Source organism: Zerene cesonia, chromosome 5 (genome assembly GCF_012273895.1).
Source record: "Zerene cesonia ecotype Mississippi chromosome 5, Zerene_cesonia_1.1, whole genome shotgun sequence".
NCBI classification, from domain to species: Eukaryota; Metazoa; Arthropoda; class Insecta; order Lepidoptera; family Pieridae; genus Zerene; species Zerene cesonia.
In genome coordinates this window covers 4,125,336-4,143,891 of record NC_052106.1, presented here as the reverse complement: position 1 = coordinate 4,143,891, position 18,556 = coordinate 4,125,336, and the positions used below count along the sequence as shown (strand labels likewise).

The 18,556-nt window shown below is 31.6% G+C and overlaps 1 protein-coding gene across 3 annotated transcripts in view; it reads left to right on the top strand.

Annotated features, from left to right (window-relative positions):
• LOC119840011 (synaptotagmin-15-like) overlaps positions 1-15,845 on the top strand; it is a 93,884-nt gene extending 78,039 nt beyond the window's left edge. For 2 of the 3 annotated variants that reach the window (XM_038366496.1, XM_038366499.1), the window contains exons 6-12: positions 3,547-3,635; positions 4,136-4,260; positions 5,967-6,060; positions 8,737-8,904; positions 9,991-10,098; positions 10,956-11,169; positions 14,859-15,844. In XM_038366496.1, the coding sequence (XP_038222424.1) occupies positions 3,547-3,635; positions 4,136-4,260; positions 5,967-6,060; positions 8,737-8,904; positions 9,991-10,098; positions 10,956-11,169; positions 14,859-14,986 (926 nt within the window). In that variant the 3' untranslated portion in view covers positions 14,987-15,844. Of the gene's footprint in view, positions 1-3,546; positions 3,636-4,135; positions 4,261-5,966; positions 6,061-8,736; positions 8,905-9,990; positions 10,099-10,955; positions 11,170-14,858 lie in introns of all 3 variants that reach the window. The other variant, XM_038366497.1, reaches the window with a different exon arrangement.
• The last annotated feature ends 2,711 nt before the right edge of the window (positions 15,846-18,556 follow it).

The following is an 18,556-nucleotide window of genomic DNA, read 5'->3' as shown; positions in this document are numbered from 1 at the left end:
AACGTGCTTAGTGATACTAATGAAGTAAAAAAGTATCATTAGCTCTTATACAAAGTATACGATATAAATTAATCCTAATGATCCTAATCAGGACAATAAGATAAACTCATTGATCAATTGTATTAACACCGATTCATGGCGTACAAATTTTGAATTGTATCTATCCATTCGAGTCTAAGAGACACTTACATACAAGCATACAAACATACAAATGAAGCTAATAAAAGCGTGTTAAAAACGACATAAAAGTGATTGATACGCATTTTAGTGATAAAAATATATATCAGTCAATTGCGGCCCTGGCCTTAACTTAACAGATACATCGTGTGTATTTAGTTTTCAAAATCATACACATGTTATTCATACTATTATAACAACTACATATTTCAAAAGTATCTTCCCGCGGAAAACACAGATATGGAAATAACTTCCTCATGCGTTGTTACTAAACGACGATGACGGTACGACACAAGACCTTTAAGACGCCTTATTCCTATTTCAAAGGCCGACAACATGTTCGCGATGTCCCTGGCCTTGCTGGATTTACGGAAAATGAATTATTACAAAAAGTTATATATTTTCAAGCGACTTCAAAAAAGTAGTAGGTTATCAGTTTTCTTTTATTTAAATTTGGTCTAGATATGACAATTTGAAGGGTTTAGTTCTTTCATTTTTATTAAACATAGTAATTTTCGTTCAATTTCGCATTTAAATCTGTACTAATTAATTTGTATGAAAAATTGAAAATATCGTTTATTTATTTTCTGTGATAGTGTTATTTAAATAGGAACATCGGTCATGGTAGCGTCGTTTCCACCTACTGGAACACTTAAAACCAATTTAATATCGGTAATTATTAGAAGCTGCAATTATGTAGCTTCTAATAATTTGTATAGCGATCACCTTCAATAATTAATGTACATATATTATTTTCCATAATCTTCGGCTTGCTACTAATTGAATAATCCTATTTCATTTAATACTACGTATTTTTCTAAATCCTTTAATGTGTATTGATTTGAATATATTTATTGAAGTTTCATTATTAAATACCTGGTTATTTAATGATTTGCCTCACTTTACTTAACTATTAGCTTACTTAACTTATTACACAAAAGGAAGTTTATCAATTCGATGTGGATGTATTCAATGTTGATAGAATTGCAGTCTTTAGATATGTTAATCAGCTTCTAAAATGTGTGCTAAATTTGATTAGTGTATGTATGTTTTTCCCACGAATATCTTAATAACTATAGTTAACTGAGTCAGATTAAAACGGCGTCACTTTTGTTGTGATGGGTATCATCCAACTAAGGAATCAATTTATGATCCATCAAAAGCTGTTCAGCAGTTTTTGAGATAGAGGACTAAATAGTGGTGGCTCAGTGGAACCTCGGACTTCAAAATCGATAAGTCGGGGTTCAAGACCGGGCGAGCGTGCGGGGAATAAAATGATTTTTCAATTTATCTACACATGTAGATAACATCACCACTGTTTAAAACGGTGAAGGAAAACATCGTGAGGAAATCGGCATGTCCAAGAATCAAAAGTTCGACGACATGTGACATCTGCCAACCCGCATTTGGCCAGCGTGGTGGATTATGGCCTGAACCCTCATAGGAGGCCTGTGTCCCAGCAGTGGGAACATATATGGCTGATGATGATGATGATGATGATGGACTAAATATATAAATCTCACAAAGAAACAGCCTCAAGACCACCTTTACGCGCTTTCAAACGACAATGTTGAAGTAGATTTAATTGTGTAATAATTTCTCGCCTGTATACAAATAATGTCCTTCTAGATTTGTTATCAAGATTACTTTTCATTGGGATGCATCGTGAAAGAAATTGAGGACTCATCCTTATCATACATATATAGCTGTTCGCCCCGGCTTCACCCGTGGTACATATATAGCCTATGTCATTCAGTGAAGTGGCAGTTTTGTAATGACAAAAGATTTTTTGAAATCGGTTCATCAGTTTTTGCGTGGAAATATTACAAACATACGAAAATACAAAAGTGGAAACGTTTCCTCTTTATAATATCATTGTGGACAAACTATTACATAATTATCTATAAAATATAAATATTACAGACTAATATGGTCGCAAATGAACAGGTTAAATTACCTGTATCAATATACTTAATAACTCTGACTAGACAGTATGAATTTCTTGAGAAAATATCTACCTATGAGTTTAATGAGACCCTCTTAGTTACATTAAATGCACCTGTGTCAAATGCACTTCTTAAAACTAACTAACCATGTCTAGCCGTCTTTATGTATCACTTTCATACCAGAGATTTAAAAGAAACAGTATATATACCTATGTAATACGAAATGATAATACACTAACAATATAGTTACTTTATTGTAATCGAATTGATGTGATTATTTCAATTTATATTCATGGGATAACCTCAAAAATATTTTAATACACAATACTCAAAATGTCAGATATCTACCTAAAAGCCTTATATAAACTTACCTTGTATACACACACACGAACTTGTTCAATGTTATTTCTTAATTGTATTAGAGAAGAATTCATAAGTAAGTGCTGAAAATAATAATACTAATTATAAATTCAAAGCTTCATTTATACTGAAAACATCCGCAGTAATATTGTTATATTTTATTCAATAAAATAACGCTGAGTCATAATCTAACCTTGAAATAGAATTTTAACTAACTTTCGATTCACGCTGAAAATCGCTAGATATACATTTTTTAAGTTTGACGAGGGATGAATACAGTTCAAAAATTTGATAGTAGAAGTATATATATTATATTATAAAATTATATTCTAATCTCACCAGTAAGATAAAGAGATGTTAGTTACTTCAGTAATAGACAAATGGACTTGAGGACGACCGTTGAGGTAAAAAAATTCTCATAACAGATTTGCTTTATACATTGGTCATAATTTTTATTCATTTACTAGTTTTCCGCCGGCGGCTATGATAGACAGACCCAAGGTTTTCCACGCACAATTCTCGTTCCAGTCGATTTCAAATATAAAAAAAATCCTATCTTCTTTCTTCGGTCTCCAACTATCTCTATACAAAATTTAATTCAAATCGGTTTAACCGTTATTTAGTAATAAATAGTTTCTTTAATACATAGATTAGAATAGATTAATTAAAATTACCAATTGCTACTCTAGGATTTATTAATTTGAACTTACACCCAAGAACGCCAATTAAGTCCCACGTACAAGTTAAGTCACATTCAAAGAGGGCACAATTTGTGACAACAGAATTTTTTAATGCGGTAGTTGAGCACACTCCCCTACTTGTTACTAATTAGAGAATTGTCAAAAGAAGTAGCTAGCAGCTTTATTATTCTTTACCATACTTTTCTCGATTTCAAAAAAGGGATTTATAGTAGTCATGATGCTTTATGTATCTGAAAGATAGTACGTACCGTGTGTTCCCATATATTTTGATCTACTTCTAGTCTAGTTTTATTCGATTTAAATAAATTATTTCATCTCCCATTTTACTAAGCATAATGTTTTCATAGTGCTATATTTCTCAGCGAACACAACAGAGATCGGCGTGTTGGACCCAGCTCTGTACAAAGCAGACTGCCACGTGGAAGATTATTTATGGCCCGAGGGTCACGTGGTGAGTATTTTATTATATGAATAATTATAAGATAATGCTGCATTCTTGTCCCGTAAGCCTGGGAAAATGATAATGGATAAGTTTTTTTATATAATTTTCTTCGGTTGTTGAGAATTCTGATGATGATAAAAATTTTACTTTGCAAGATATAATATTTATTTGAAAATGTATCCAATAACTGATTAAAAAATAAAAATTGATCTTGAAATAATGTAATGCAATGTAACGATAAAAAAAAAACAATTAATAAATAAAGTCAATATAAGTCTGCTCTAGATTCATTTTCATACATTTACAATCAGTATTTCTACAAACAAGATCTATAAGATTATAAATTATTAATTTACAAAGTACAGAAAAACAATACAGTACTACAACATCAATTGTCTAAGCAGTACATAATATCTGCAAACAAAAATCAGCTTTAATAAAACTACGACCTCACAGCTAATTTCAAGTTAACCCATATAAATCAGTTAATTACATGTACATTCACTCAGGGACGAATATGGTTCACCCTGAAATACGAGGCGGAAACCGAAAGGCTGCAGGTTCACATTATAAAGGTTAAACACTTGCCGTCTCGCACTCCAGCGCTGGCGAATGCCTGCGATCCTTATATAAGGTAATTATATTTTTTTAATTATTCTTTCTTCTCTATCTGTTAGTGATTAACTGTTAAATAGACTGTAGGTTATCACTATATTTATTAGCAAGTCTATGCGCTGGCTCTTAGTCTTTGTTAATGGTGTTCATATTTACTGGTGATAATCGAGACAAATTGCGATTTATCGTATCAAAAACTGTAAAAGTTATTACTTAGATAAATATAATTGAGACATTGTATATCCGTATTCTTTATAAACACATATCTAAACAAATGTGACGTCATTTAAGGAATTTCAACTCCGCTAGTTTTTACATACATATCACGGGATAATAGCCATAGCTCGTATATATTAAAAATTTATATTATTTCATTTGTGAGGCTTTTCCGTATACGGTTATATGATATTTTAAATTATAATAAATGAGTACTATATTGATTATTGATGATTATGCTAAAATTGTATTAAAAATTGATATTCCGTATTGTTCGATAGATTTGAATTGACATCCTCAAATATTCTGAACATTACATATACTAATATTATAAAGCTGAAGAGTTTGTTTGTTTGAACGCACTAATCTCAGCCACTACTGGTCCGATTTGAAAAATTGTTTCAGTTTAATTTTTAGTTTTATAGCATTGAAATGCTTTATAAATGAGAAATTTTGAAAGAATAGAAAAAATTTGATCACGAGGCAGGATTTTTTTCAAAATTTCTCAAATTGTTTCAGTGTTAGATAGCCCATTTATTGAGGATGGCTATAATCTATATATGTACCACGGGCGAAGCCGGGGCGGACTGATAGTTATTTATAACAGTTGGAATACATCTCATATTAGAAAATAAAAATAGCTTCTAAATCAAAACAATTGTATTGACGATTTTCAGTTAAAACATTAGTGTTTGTTTCTTAACAAACTTCAATATGTAAAATAGACAACGTATACTATCCCTCATTACTAATATAATTGACAGAAAGTCTAGTTAAAGAAAATGGTACACAAATAGAAGGTAGAAGCAATCGTTTTTATCTGAATAATTGTAAAGTATATGCACTTTCGTATCAAAAGCATAAGGAATAGGAAATTACATCCGTCACCTCGAGCTTATCTTTCGAGCAATTCTCAAAGGGCTGGATTCTCATAGCTAAGCGTCTAGTTTGAAATACTCTTGCGCCAGCGAACCGAGATAATGGTTATAGTGAAATAATGTGCGATATAAACTATGCGAATAAACACAGCTGGTGCTGGCTGAAGGAAATTCAACAAATGATCTCGGTAAACAAATTAAATTCCTTTTAAAGACTTGAAATTATACAAAACCTTGTAGTTATTAGGCTAATTATATTCCTGTTCGTTCTATGACCATAAGCGTTAAGCTCCATGCATTTCATGTTGTTATCACGCGAAATTACTCAATGGTGAAAGAAACAAATTTGTTAGTATTTGAAATAATGTTCTAGTACTTAATTTCTACAAATTTATTAGCATTTAAGGTACGTGTACTGTAAAGAGAGAACCTTCGCTAACAAAAATTAAAAGTGAAAACTTATCATTCCCGTAAATATTTCGTGCCTTACACATTTAAAAGCTATTTTATCTTCAACGCCATAAGTTGAACTTCTCAATTCAAACTTCTTCCGTTAGCTCAGAATTATTCTTGTTAGTTTTGAATATGCATGAGCGTACAGAGGATTTAACGAAGTTCTATATTTCCATAGGATTCAGTTGATGCCGGACGAGAGACGGGTGCTGCAAACTAAACAGAAGAAAAAGACGTGCAATCCGTTCTTTGATGAGACTTTCGTATATCAGGTAAGCCTTTTTGAATTTGAATATTGTTTTGTTCCTAAATTAAACTTTAGAAACAAAATATCATTATTTCATACTATTTAAATATAGAACTAAACAATGAATCAATTTTTGAGACAATTAGTGCCCATAATAAATCGAACAATATAATATATCTTGGACACATTAAATACTATAATATATCCACCACCGAAACAATTAAGGCACTGAAGTCTATCTACCAATAAAAATAAACAAATAAGTCTCGTCCAACAAAGGAAATGGTAAGAAAATAATTTGCAATAGACGTGGACGGATCAAAGATTCAGACTTTGTAGTGTGGGTGGCGAGACCGTGTGGGCGGGCAGAAATAAAATGTATCAATTCTCAAACTACTTGAAAATAAATGCATTGTTAAGCAAAAGTGATCTCTTTACTAGTCTTATAAAAATTCTAATGACAAATTTTTTAATTCTAAATCACTACATAGCATAAAGCAAAATCGCTTTTTCTGCCCCTATGTCCCTATGTATGCTTAAATCTTTAAAACTACGCAACGGACTTTGATGGTTTTTTTTAAAAGATAGACAGATTCAAAAGGAAGGTTTATACGTATAATAACATCTAATAAACTACTCCGAAATAACGCGTGTGCCGCGGGCAAAAGCCGTTGGCAAAAGCTAGTAATATTCTAAATCCGGAAGTGTGTTCATTCGTTCTTTCACATCGCAGATGGAACGGGGCCAATTATATGATTCTTGTGCCTGTAGGTAGGAGGCTGGAGAGTGACGTAGGATTCTAAGGTGTAAAGGTGGTATGTTCATCGCATAAATAATAAACGAAGGTGTTCGACCAATTTTATAGCCGAGGTTTACACCTCATAATAAAAATAAAGAATTTTGAAATACTGATATCACATCTACAGACTTCGAACTGAATGTTATGTTAAAATTATATAAGTGCCTGCAATTACATAAGAAAATATTCCTTTGGGAAAGCGAAGTGACAGACATATTGAATAGTACTTTATGAAATCAATGATCCACCGGCACAAAATACAGTTCACGCACTATTAAAATTTTTGTTCTACATTGTTTGTTAATGTTCATTTAATTATATCATTCTACCACATAATTGACTGCCAAACACTAGTACGTGTAATAAAAAATAATCCATCGTATGTTGTTGATCATATTATTAACTGATCGATATTAATTAATAAAGTAGCTAATTATTTAACTCGACCTTCAGTAATTCCTATAATAGCTATTGTTAAGTCTAGGTCACAAGAGATTGCACACCCTTTTAACTACGTGAATATTTTACACTCTTTTACTTTATATGAAACACCTACATAGGTTTTAGAGAATTGAATTATCATACAAGAGGATTTTAAACCAAATAAAAGTTGACATTTTTAGTCTACGTATCGGATTTACTCACCACTTTTATTATTATTTGAACCGATGTTTCGATTCGTGGTCAGTGGTTACTGGTTAGTGTGGTTACGCGCAGTCTGATTGCACAGTGAATGTATCTAAGTTTAAGCCTTTATATTATCTATATTTAATTAATATATTGGTTTTGTTTTAGAAATTATGCCTCATCAAATAAGATGTCTGTTTGCCTTTTGTATTCATTGGTTTATAAAATTACTGGTTATAGCTATTTTTCTCGGGTTGCATTGAATACAATGAGATAAACTTGGATATAAATTTATTTTATCTCCGAAATAAAGGCGGTAAAGTTGCTCTATAAAAAAGAAGTAAATGTAAGGTTTATGGAGCTTGAAGTATCGTACAAAGCACAAAAGGAAATGTAGTGAATGACGCACTAAAAGATATGTTGGTCGGAAGGAAGAGCTCATAAAAATTAACAATTTGGGTGATTTCTTTGTTTTAAATAGAACTACCACAGATCTTTGTGTGGTAGTTTCTTAAGTAGAATTTATTAATTGATTAGATTCATTATATACTAACTACTACTACTAATAACTTTGAGTTAGTTCGTAATGACGAACGAACATAAGAACTTAGAATTGGTGTGCTGAGTGTTTGTAAGCCCAGTTAAGCCGTTTTAGGGTTTCGTACCTCAAAAACAAAATAATGTCACGCGTGCAGGTATCAACCTGAAATTCATATCAAATATTCAAGTCTGGTGTCCCTTGGAGCTGTGAAAACATCAAACATTTAAGCCATAAGCGATTGAATCATACAGCCGTTTAAATTGCAAATTTTTGACACTCGCAAGGGAATCAAAACTTATCAGGGCTACTTCCCGCGAATCTTTGATACAAAGCAAGCATTGATAAAGGAAAATTTTCACAATGCTTTTATTTTTTATTTCAACCTATGTTGAAAAAACAGGCTTTTACGGAACCCTTGATGCGCCAGCTCGATTTGCACTTGATTGTTTTTTTTTTATTACTAAAGAAATGCATCGACACAATGATAATACGCATATTTTATGTTATTGATTTTGTATTTATAGACACTATGTAATATAGTATAACTGATATTTATATTCCCTCAATTATTTTAGAATCATTTACTCATTGACTTCCTAAAAATTTTCGTAAATAATGTTTCGTTCTTCGCCTGAGGGTTGCCTGGCAGCCTTAAGCCATAAGGCCACTATTCGTAAAGTTTACTTTGTTATAGCTAGTTTTTTTATACGACCAAATGTATATAATTGTTCTAGATACCGCCAGGTAAATTAGAGAGTCTAACGCTAAAACTATCAGTACTGGACACCGGACGTGTGGGAAGGAACAAGCCGTTGATCGGTCACGTGATACTTCCTCTCAGCGAGCTCGAAGGTGTAGCACCTGATGAAGAACCTCAGTTGTATAAAATGGACATTGAAAAGGTACGTTTTATTCTGAAGTGTAAATGTATAGTATTATATTATCTATTGTATAGTTAATGACACTAGTGACGCAGTGAAGATGTCAGAATTATTGGTTATATTTTGTCTGGTTAGATTATTTTAGACGAACAAAATTTTGATGTGAAACATCTATAGCCGCACGTAAAACAGATTTCTGGCGTTAAATAATACTGTACAGTCTATATGCAGTAGTGTGTACGGTGTAATATTTTATTTTATCATTATGACATATTTAGTTCCTATCACAGTAAGAATAGAATTCTTTGCATATTAATTGTATAAAATAATGTCGATGTTTCACATCTGCTAGGCGTCCCGTGACGGCTCACAATTTTTAATAATAGTTAATATAAGTCAGTGGTATAATTCTAAAACTTTCGGCATTTAACTAGTTAATTCAAGCTACGCTTTTCTTGGTATATTAGAATTTATACTCAAATAAACATGTATTATTCAAATCTGCTTGTTTCTTCAACTTAATTAACTAAATTGACGTATAGCGCGGTAAAAAACAACTTGAATGTTTTACGTGTAACATCATACTGCATTATTTTTATTGTGAAGCCATGATATTTCAATTGAAATAAACTGCTCGCAAAGTTATTACTTTTGTGAGCAGTTTATTTCAGTTTTCCCACAAATCACTCGCAGAACCGAGGTAAAATACACGGAGTTATTGGCGGTAGTTCACAATAGTTTTTGTTACAAGTTCGTTCAGTAATTTAGATGCATAGCATATCACTCACTGTTTCTACTTTATTTATTTGCTTACGACCTTTGAATATTCAAGTACAGTAAATATCGTACAAAGATGAAAACACAATAGAAAATTAATTCAAAATTAAGTACACTATATTTATCTGAACGATAATTAATTGTTTATTACCATTATTACTCTAAATGATAAAATCTCTTTACTTTATATAATAAAATTAAAAATTGAAGACCAAGAGCGAAAAACTACATACTATATTTTTAATTAATAAGCTTAATAAGAAATTATCTTAGCATAAATTCTGCTTAGTAGAGAAAATATTGAACCGTGTAAATATTTAATTACTTAAGGAAATACAAGAACCGACATCTGACCTAGGCGAGGTGCAAGTCTCTCTACTGTATAATGAAAACCTTCATCGCCTCACCGTCACCGTGATAGAAGCAAGAGGACTTAAGGTAATTAAATTTTATGTTTCAAGCTTCATTTATTGCAGAAATTGTTCTGAGAAGCTGAGATTTTAAAGAAGATATTTCTGAGGATAAAAGTATTAAATAACGTGAAACTACTTAAGACTTTAAAGTGCAAGTCGATGAAGAAAGACGAGTAAATCTCGAAAGATTCCTTCGATTCATTACTTATTTTAGCAATTTGCTTTTATAAAAAACCTTCTTTTATTTTTGCTCTTTTAATTCTTACAATTTAAATCTGTTTGTTCACTCTAGTTTCACAACTTATTAACTTAGTACAATCCAATGGGAATCGATTGTGCCTTAGCAAACATTGTTTATGGACATTTCCACTAAACCAACTAGCTAAATGTCAATAGACTACATTGATAAAGGTGTAACCGTGAATTAATTCATACTTTGCTCAAGCTATCTAAAATATGCATCAATTCCTGATATCGTAACAGTAAAATTACCTATATTTGTTCTGTTTTTTGTTCAATTTTCCGTATTGATTCTTTTTTTTATCATTCTCATTTCTTATTCTTTGGATCTAATTCTGCGCTAAGATAAGCTCATTCCTACATCTTTCCACCATTTTTTTTTATGTCACAGCGGGCATCTAAGCTGGTGGTTCACCTTCTAGTAAGCGATCACCACCGCCCATGAACATTCGCAAAGGTAGTGCCACTGCGAATGCGCTGCCCGCTCTCAAGACGTAGGGGGTAAGGAAAAGATTGACACCTGGAAAGAAGGAATGGACAAGGACGGGTCTAAAAGGAAACGGGCCTCCGGACCTTCTTTGTACATACATTATTCATTCCACTTTTCACCAAAATTACTACCACTCTTTCAAATAACTGTAGCTGGACCCCACAAGCAAACGCGAGATGGTAGCCCGGGTGACCCAAGAGCGGGCGTGCCGCGGCGTGCGAGCGAGACGCACAGCCGCCGTGGAAGTATCGGAGGAGGGCACAGCCCCAGTATCCGAGTGCTTCCACTTCCGACTGCGGGCGGACGAGCTGCACACTACTAGCGTCACTGTGCAGGCGCTGCAACCGCACTCCGTGTATGCCAAAGGTATGTACTAGTCGCATTGAGTTTTTTTAGAAGGTTTTATTGTGATGTTTTAGTTGACATAAAGACAGCAGGATGGATAGGTTGTTTATTTATTTTAAGAGATAAAGCAAATCTTATTATTCATTATCGTATGGTTCAGATGGGCCGTGTACTGGTGTTACGAAGAGATATTATCTTTTTATTAAACGGTTTAAGACGGATAAATTGAGTGCTGGTTATGAATAGCTCCTTAGCTTATTTAACATGTTTAAGTGCACTCCGTTTTGTTTAACAAATCAACTAATTATCACATTGAGCTTTTTTCTTCAGATTTGTACTCATATTTTAGTTCTGTTATATACGAGTCTACAGATAACTTGTATATTTATGCACCTTACTTAGGCCGTCCATTTTTTCAACTTCTGACAAATACAAGTTTACACATACAAATAGGTACGCCATATATGAATTCATACTATTACCTTAGGTTTATATACACATATTTACTGAGAGGGTTGTAGAACTTAGCGAGAATGTATGTTCACACTATGACAGAGATAATGGACTATTGTATTCAATAGCTAAACAATATACCGCGGCTATTCATTCAAATATAGTGACGGGTTGCCAATATAAATTGCTATGGAATTCATCAAGATTATACGGATACATACGCAACGTTCCTTTAAATATATAATTACTTCTCTTAGTCGTAGACTTTTATGAAGTTTCAAACTAATTAGGTTATTAAGAAATTTAACAATCATTTGGTATTAGATTAAAATCATTGCGACATGATGCAATATTATAATAAATAAATAAACAAACGATTTAAAATTAAGTCAACCTTTTAGTCCAGCGCTAAAAGTTATATTTATTTAATATACAAACCTTCCTAAATCATAACATAACATTCGAATTTTCTATTACCGTAGTAGAATGTTCTATACCAATGTTATACGTATAAGTAAAATGTGGTAGTCGGGCACGCTTCGGCACGAATTGGGCTAGCTTGCACCGGAGAAGTACCACACCCCTACAGAAGACCGGCGTGAAATAATAGCTTGCTATTGTGTTTCGTACGGTGAGTGGGAGAGCCGGAGGCCTACATCCTTTTCCTTCCCAGTCCTTTCCTTTATTCCTCCCATCAAACCTTTCCTAATCTATTCCCAAGTAAGGTGGCAATCCATTTGTAGAGGCGAAAGGCTTGCTATTGACCTTACGCCTCTCCAAATGTTCATGGGCGGTGATAGCGCTTACAGGCGACCCACCAGCTCCATTGCCGACTATGAAATAAAAAAAATGAAATAAATTGTTTTGTGACATGCATTTGTTTTGATACTGTAGTATTAACAATTCTTTTGATCATAATAATCGACAACAATATTAGCTACTATAAACTAAAATCTCCATACAAAGCATTAGTAAAGGATGAGATGCTAATTAATTGAAATAGATAGTGATTAAATGGGGACTGTTTACTGTATATACAATATGGAATGTTATTTGAGTATAGTACTCCTACACAAACTGCAGGCTAAATTGCCTATTTAGAATTTTAGAGTAGGTACTTACAAGCTAATGGCATGTGGTGTTTTCAATTTTCTATAAATGCAATGTTTATATTTAGTATACGCGTAACTCTATTATTGGCGTGGTCGTGAAAATGATAAATTTTAAGCGTATTATGGTTGTTTAAGATTTATTATTACACAAAATTATGAATATTTTAACGAAATTATTATTTTTGGGAAATAAAGATTTGTAGGTATATCTGTTAATTTATATTCTTAACGGAAAATGTCTATGTCAAAATAAATTAAAAGTTATACTGTATAGAGAAGATATTGAAATGATCATAGGAATTTTGTAAAAATGTTATTTTCGGTTGTTTGTTGTTGTTTATTTATAATTGATAGTAATGAATGTATAATATAGATTAAATAAAAGAATGTCTTCAGGGAGCTCTCGCTCAACAGGTTTGATTCAACAAGTTTCGTCAATATTCCCTTGTATTTCTCCTAATGGTAAACATAAAATGCTTTATCCAAACAGAGCAGCATAAATGAATCTATACAAACATCTCCAATTCTGTTATAATGAAAATGACATATAATTTTAATTTATTTATATAACACGTACGGCGAGTGGGCGAGCCAGAAGCCCGTTTCCTTTTCCTCATCCGTCCCAGTCCATTCTCTTTCCATCCTTTACTTTTCCCTTACCCCTTAAAAGCGTACAGTGCATCCACAGAGACGCAACCTCGGCGAATGTTCATGATTGGTGGTGATCGCTTACCATCAGTCGAACCACCAGCTCAGTTGCCCGCTATGACATATAAAAAAATAAACTACCGATACTAACGATTTTAATAAAATTACATGTTTTATAAAACTTGATAGGAGGATTTAAATTACGATAAATCTTAACAATTAAACTGTTTGAAGCTTGTCTTTTATAAATGTATTTATTTTTTTAATAAACTATTCTATACTCGTACCATAAACAAAATCTTTGGTTATATTTCTTAGAAGCAATTTTCAGTCACATTTTTATCTGAAAATCGTCATACATGTTTGAAATCTGAAATATCGACTCTCATATATTACCAGTATGCATCTAGTTACAGTACTGTATTCAGATCCGGTCACTTATATGTCAAAGGTGAACTATTCAACTATCCATTTGAAATTTAAATGTCAGTTTACATGACATATAAACTATACTACTATAAGTATATGTATGTTTTATGTTTAAATCTATTTACAGTATACTTAGAAAAAAGAGTATATATGTTATATAGTTATCCAATTTACCGATAGTATAAACGTTAGATTCGTGGTAAACGTCCGCCACGTATTTCCCGTAATATGAATAAAACAACTGAACAAAAAACTTTCAGAGATATCATTCATTGCTATTTTAGAGCTGCTATATTCGAGTATTCCTAGAAAATCTGAGCTTTGTCGTTCATGACGGTTCAAAATTGTTGCAATCATGTCACGTCGCTGGGTCGTAGCTACACAATCAGAGCTCAGAACTATAAGCGAGTTTGTGTGATTTTTGTATGGAGTTAAAAACAATGATTCGTGATATAGGATTATCTGAATTTTGATTTGAAAATGTATTGTTGGCTTGCATTTGACCGCTATATTTAATATGCTAACAAAAATAGTATCTATAAATGCTGCGTTATTATAATAATAAATATTAACATACGTACAACACACGAATTATCATATTTATTTATCGTGTCATTAATATATTTAAAGATAAAATACTAATATCTGAACGCAATCGCAAATTAATAAAATAATCTCGATACACAGCTTTCTTTAAAAAAGCTTAACTATATTTAAATCTACTAAAAAGAAAAGGGGCGACACTATGTCATTTAGCTTTGAATATATTTTATTACGTTTGGTTATTTTATTATGATGAACATTGTTAAATCTTTATTTAAAGTATTATAATTAATATTATAAAACATCATAAAATGCCTAGTATAGTAGAATATAGTATAATAATACTATAAATAATTCTTGGAATATTAGTACATATTTTGTTACATTTTAGCTCATATAATTTGAAATACACAAATGACGCTTATTTAATCCAATAAAAATACCATAAATTAACATACCTTAATAATGTGTGCTGTCTTTAAATGCACTATTCCTCAGAAGTAACAAAAAAGTATATGGTTTCAGATCGTCTTCTGGGTAAGTTCGTGTTAGGCTCATACATGTTCGCACGCGGCCGCGCCCTCCAACATTGGAACTCGGCCATCGGCAATCCCATGGAACAGATCAAACAATGGCATCCACTTACTAACTGAACTGAGCTGTGAATATGGACAACTGATTGTAACTTACAATTCATTATTGGATAACTCTATTTTTCGGTTTATTTGATGCTGTTTAATTAGTTTCATTTTTTTTAGTAAACATTTTTTTTATCCTTTTTTGTTAAATTATTTATGTCTTGAAGTAGACTGTATTGTTGTACTAGGTACTTGTTATTTATCAATATTTTTTATGTCTTTAAAATTGATTGTCGCTTGGATTGTTAAGAAATAAATCATTATAATTCTTTAAAGACCAGTACACTCGTTAATAATTTTTGGAGTTAGTATTAGTTTTGAAGTTCATTAATAGAGTTATCCATTTTTTGTAAAATTTGCTGTAACAAATGACTTTCATAACTATCAATTCTATTATAAAAATGACTACATTTAATATTTGATAAGCGCTAATATACTCGTACTTATTTTTAAACTTCACTATAAATTTTACTTTAATAAAAATCTTCTTTTACGACTTCGTAGTATAGTGAGCTATTCGGCGAAATAGATTTAAAAAAGCTTTGCTGAAGGAGTACTTTCATATCGCTACTTTATTTTACTTGCTTTAATATAATGAAACATTTGTTACAACAAATCTTAGCAAACTTATGTGAATATTTAATATTAGTAATGTCTCGTATAATTAAAGAAATACTATATTATTATCGAACACCAAATTAATCAAAATACATATTATAATATTGTATCTTTTCAATTTACCTTGTCCGCCTGTCGCTGTAGTCTAATAGGTACTTTTATTTTTCCTTTAATTCGTAAAGAATTCAATTATTCATGTTTATGGCTATTTTGAGAATCATTACCATACCATATCTCTCTGTGCATTAAATACTTATATATATTTTTATACAGTAGATTGTTTAAATTTATAAAATTATTCCCTTGAAAAAGCTTTTTTCATTCTTGTTTTGTTACTTCGTTTTATATTTTAGTGTTAAGCGGTATTAGTTAGTTTCCAAGTTTAAAATGTATATTCTACTTCCAAATAAAGATACTTATATAAAATAATCAAAGCGTCAAAAATATAAAAAAATAATCTTTATCGTTTTAAGGGATATTCAACATATTATTGTATGTGTAGTAAATATATTATGGATTATATCATTGTGCAAACAGAATCAAAGAAATAAACTATATTTCGCCAAATTGGTGGTAACATTAGTGTATTATTTCTACCATCCCTTAGCTTTAAGATGAGATGTTTATCAATACATGGAAACCCATTTGTCTCTTAAAAAAAAACGTATTTAGCACCAGAATAACCATCGCTGTAAAGTTTTCGAAATGTTAGTAATGTCGATGTATATGCAAATGTCTGTTTCCATAAACTACAATGAAATATGAGTAAGTGAGAAACGTGGTAGGTATATATACTGGTAAACCTGCAAAATTACTGACTACTCCACTGACATACATCATCATTAACCTAATAGTTTCCATTATATCAAATAACGCATCGTATGAAATGTGAACATCATTTTACGTTACAAAGTTTCTTGTAAAACTATTATGAAACTTTGTATTTTTCTACAAGGTGGATATACTCCTATGCTTCTATGTAGTTACCTTTAATTATATAAAATATGAATGCAGTTTTGTTAAAATATGACTCTTTTACATAAAAATAATCCAATTTAATTTGACCGAAAATTTCCTTACAACTTTTTAATATCAAAAGGAACTGTATATTTTCAATTACAATCATATTACTGAAATGTAATAGAATTATAGCTACATAAGATTTGATTTCACCAACACATGTACATATGTATAAGAATATCGTGGAGCCTTTGTTTTGCCCATAAATTTTAACTAGAAGAGAAAATGTGGCTATTATCGCAACAGGTTCCTGAACGAGATTAGATGCGCCATACCGTTCATTAACATGAATTAAACTCAGCAACATCATTCATGTAAATTACTTCGTTTGTGAGTGCAGCGTTCACTCCGCTGTACATATGGTATGCAAATACACTTAGTCCAATCAAATTTTGTCACTATTCAACGACGTTTTAATTAAAGCGTTGATTTTCATTTAATTCTGGTCTATTTTTAATATTTGTTGAAACATTAATACCTATTATAAAGGATGGTCACGATTTAGTTTCAAGATTTCTCTCAAAGAGTGCTTCTTCAAAAGAAAGCTTATATAAAATATTTTAATATAACTTTGTCAAGTTACATTTTCTACGTGGATTTGTTTTATGCGTCCCTTGTTTTAAAATAAAGTTTTCTAATACATATTTAAAACTCATTCCAGAAGGAAAATAAAAACATTGGGTACTAAATGTCATTTTAATGCAATAAGCCCGGTGAAGTCCTAGTAGTGCTCCACCGAGTCCCGACAGTAATGAAGATTTGCAGCCTCAAAGAAAATCCTATAAAATATCTACCTTCGTATTAATACCTACTTAAGAAGGTAGGTATTGTGGTTGATTAAATGATTTATTCTGGGCTTAACAAATTAATTATCTCCTACACATGTCTCTTTTTAATTTATTTCAATTAAAAAATAAACAGTATACAAGCTAATTGTCCAATTATCTTAGCAAAATATTGTACACTTGCACAAATATCTTTTAGAAAAATGAAAAGGTCATTTTAATAAATAGCTTTAAAGTTCTGCTCACAAATTACCTTGAAAATTTTTGGAACATGAAAAAGAATTAGTTTTCGCTTTATAAAATAAATCAGGATTATCTTCTTCAATAATACATGAAGCACAAATCTTGTAGTAAAGCATGCGAAGATGTGGAAAGTTCATCAATAAATTAATAAGCAATATTACATAAGATTCCAAACGATAACCTACATGTAGGTATATAATAAGTAGGAACTGTAAAAGCACAGGATATTTGACCTTATCCTTATGACTATAAACTGACTTCGTGGGCGGGAGCATCCTCTACCATAAAACGGATCGTAAATTTGAGTTATTAAGAAGGGGATGGCTAGACATTAAATTGTAACCTCATTCAAAAACCTTCATGAAATGTATCTATTTGTACAATGATTTATGAAAAAATAATCATAGGCTAGCTTTTGCCCGTGGCTCTGCCCGAGGGGTCAACTGGAAAAAACTAAATAAAAAAATATATGAAAAATTGAAATTTTCTCATTGTTTCACGTATTTTGCCGGCCTGTGTATCACGGCTTCATGAGACAATCTGGTGATAAACGGACGGACAGACGGATACACAAACAGGTAAATCTCACTATCGTGATTCTCCATATTCGTGAATCGCCATTGACACGAAAAAATTATAAAACATTTACAAATAACATAAAGTAAACGTTAAAAAACGTAAGCTCAAGCGAATTAGCCATTTTGAAAATCCTACTTAGATATCCGCCCAAGTTTTTATTCGTAGCACGGAATTTGGGCGAATGCCTATTAGAATTTATCGTTCCACAGAGCCACAGATTACACTTATATATTATACTTAGTTGAGTAAAGCGATTTGTTACACGGTCGATTGCTTCCCTCCTATCATGAAGTGATCTCTTTACAACTTAACAGCTTCGGCCTTTACGCTGTATAATGTG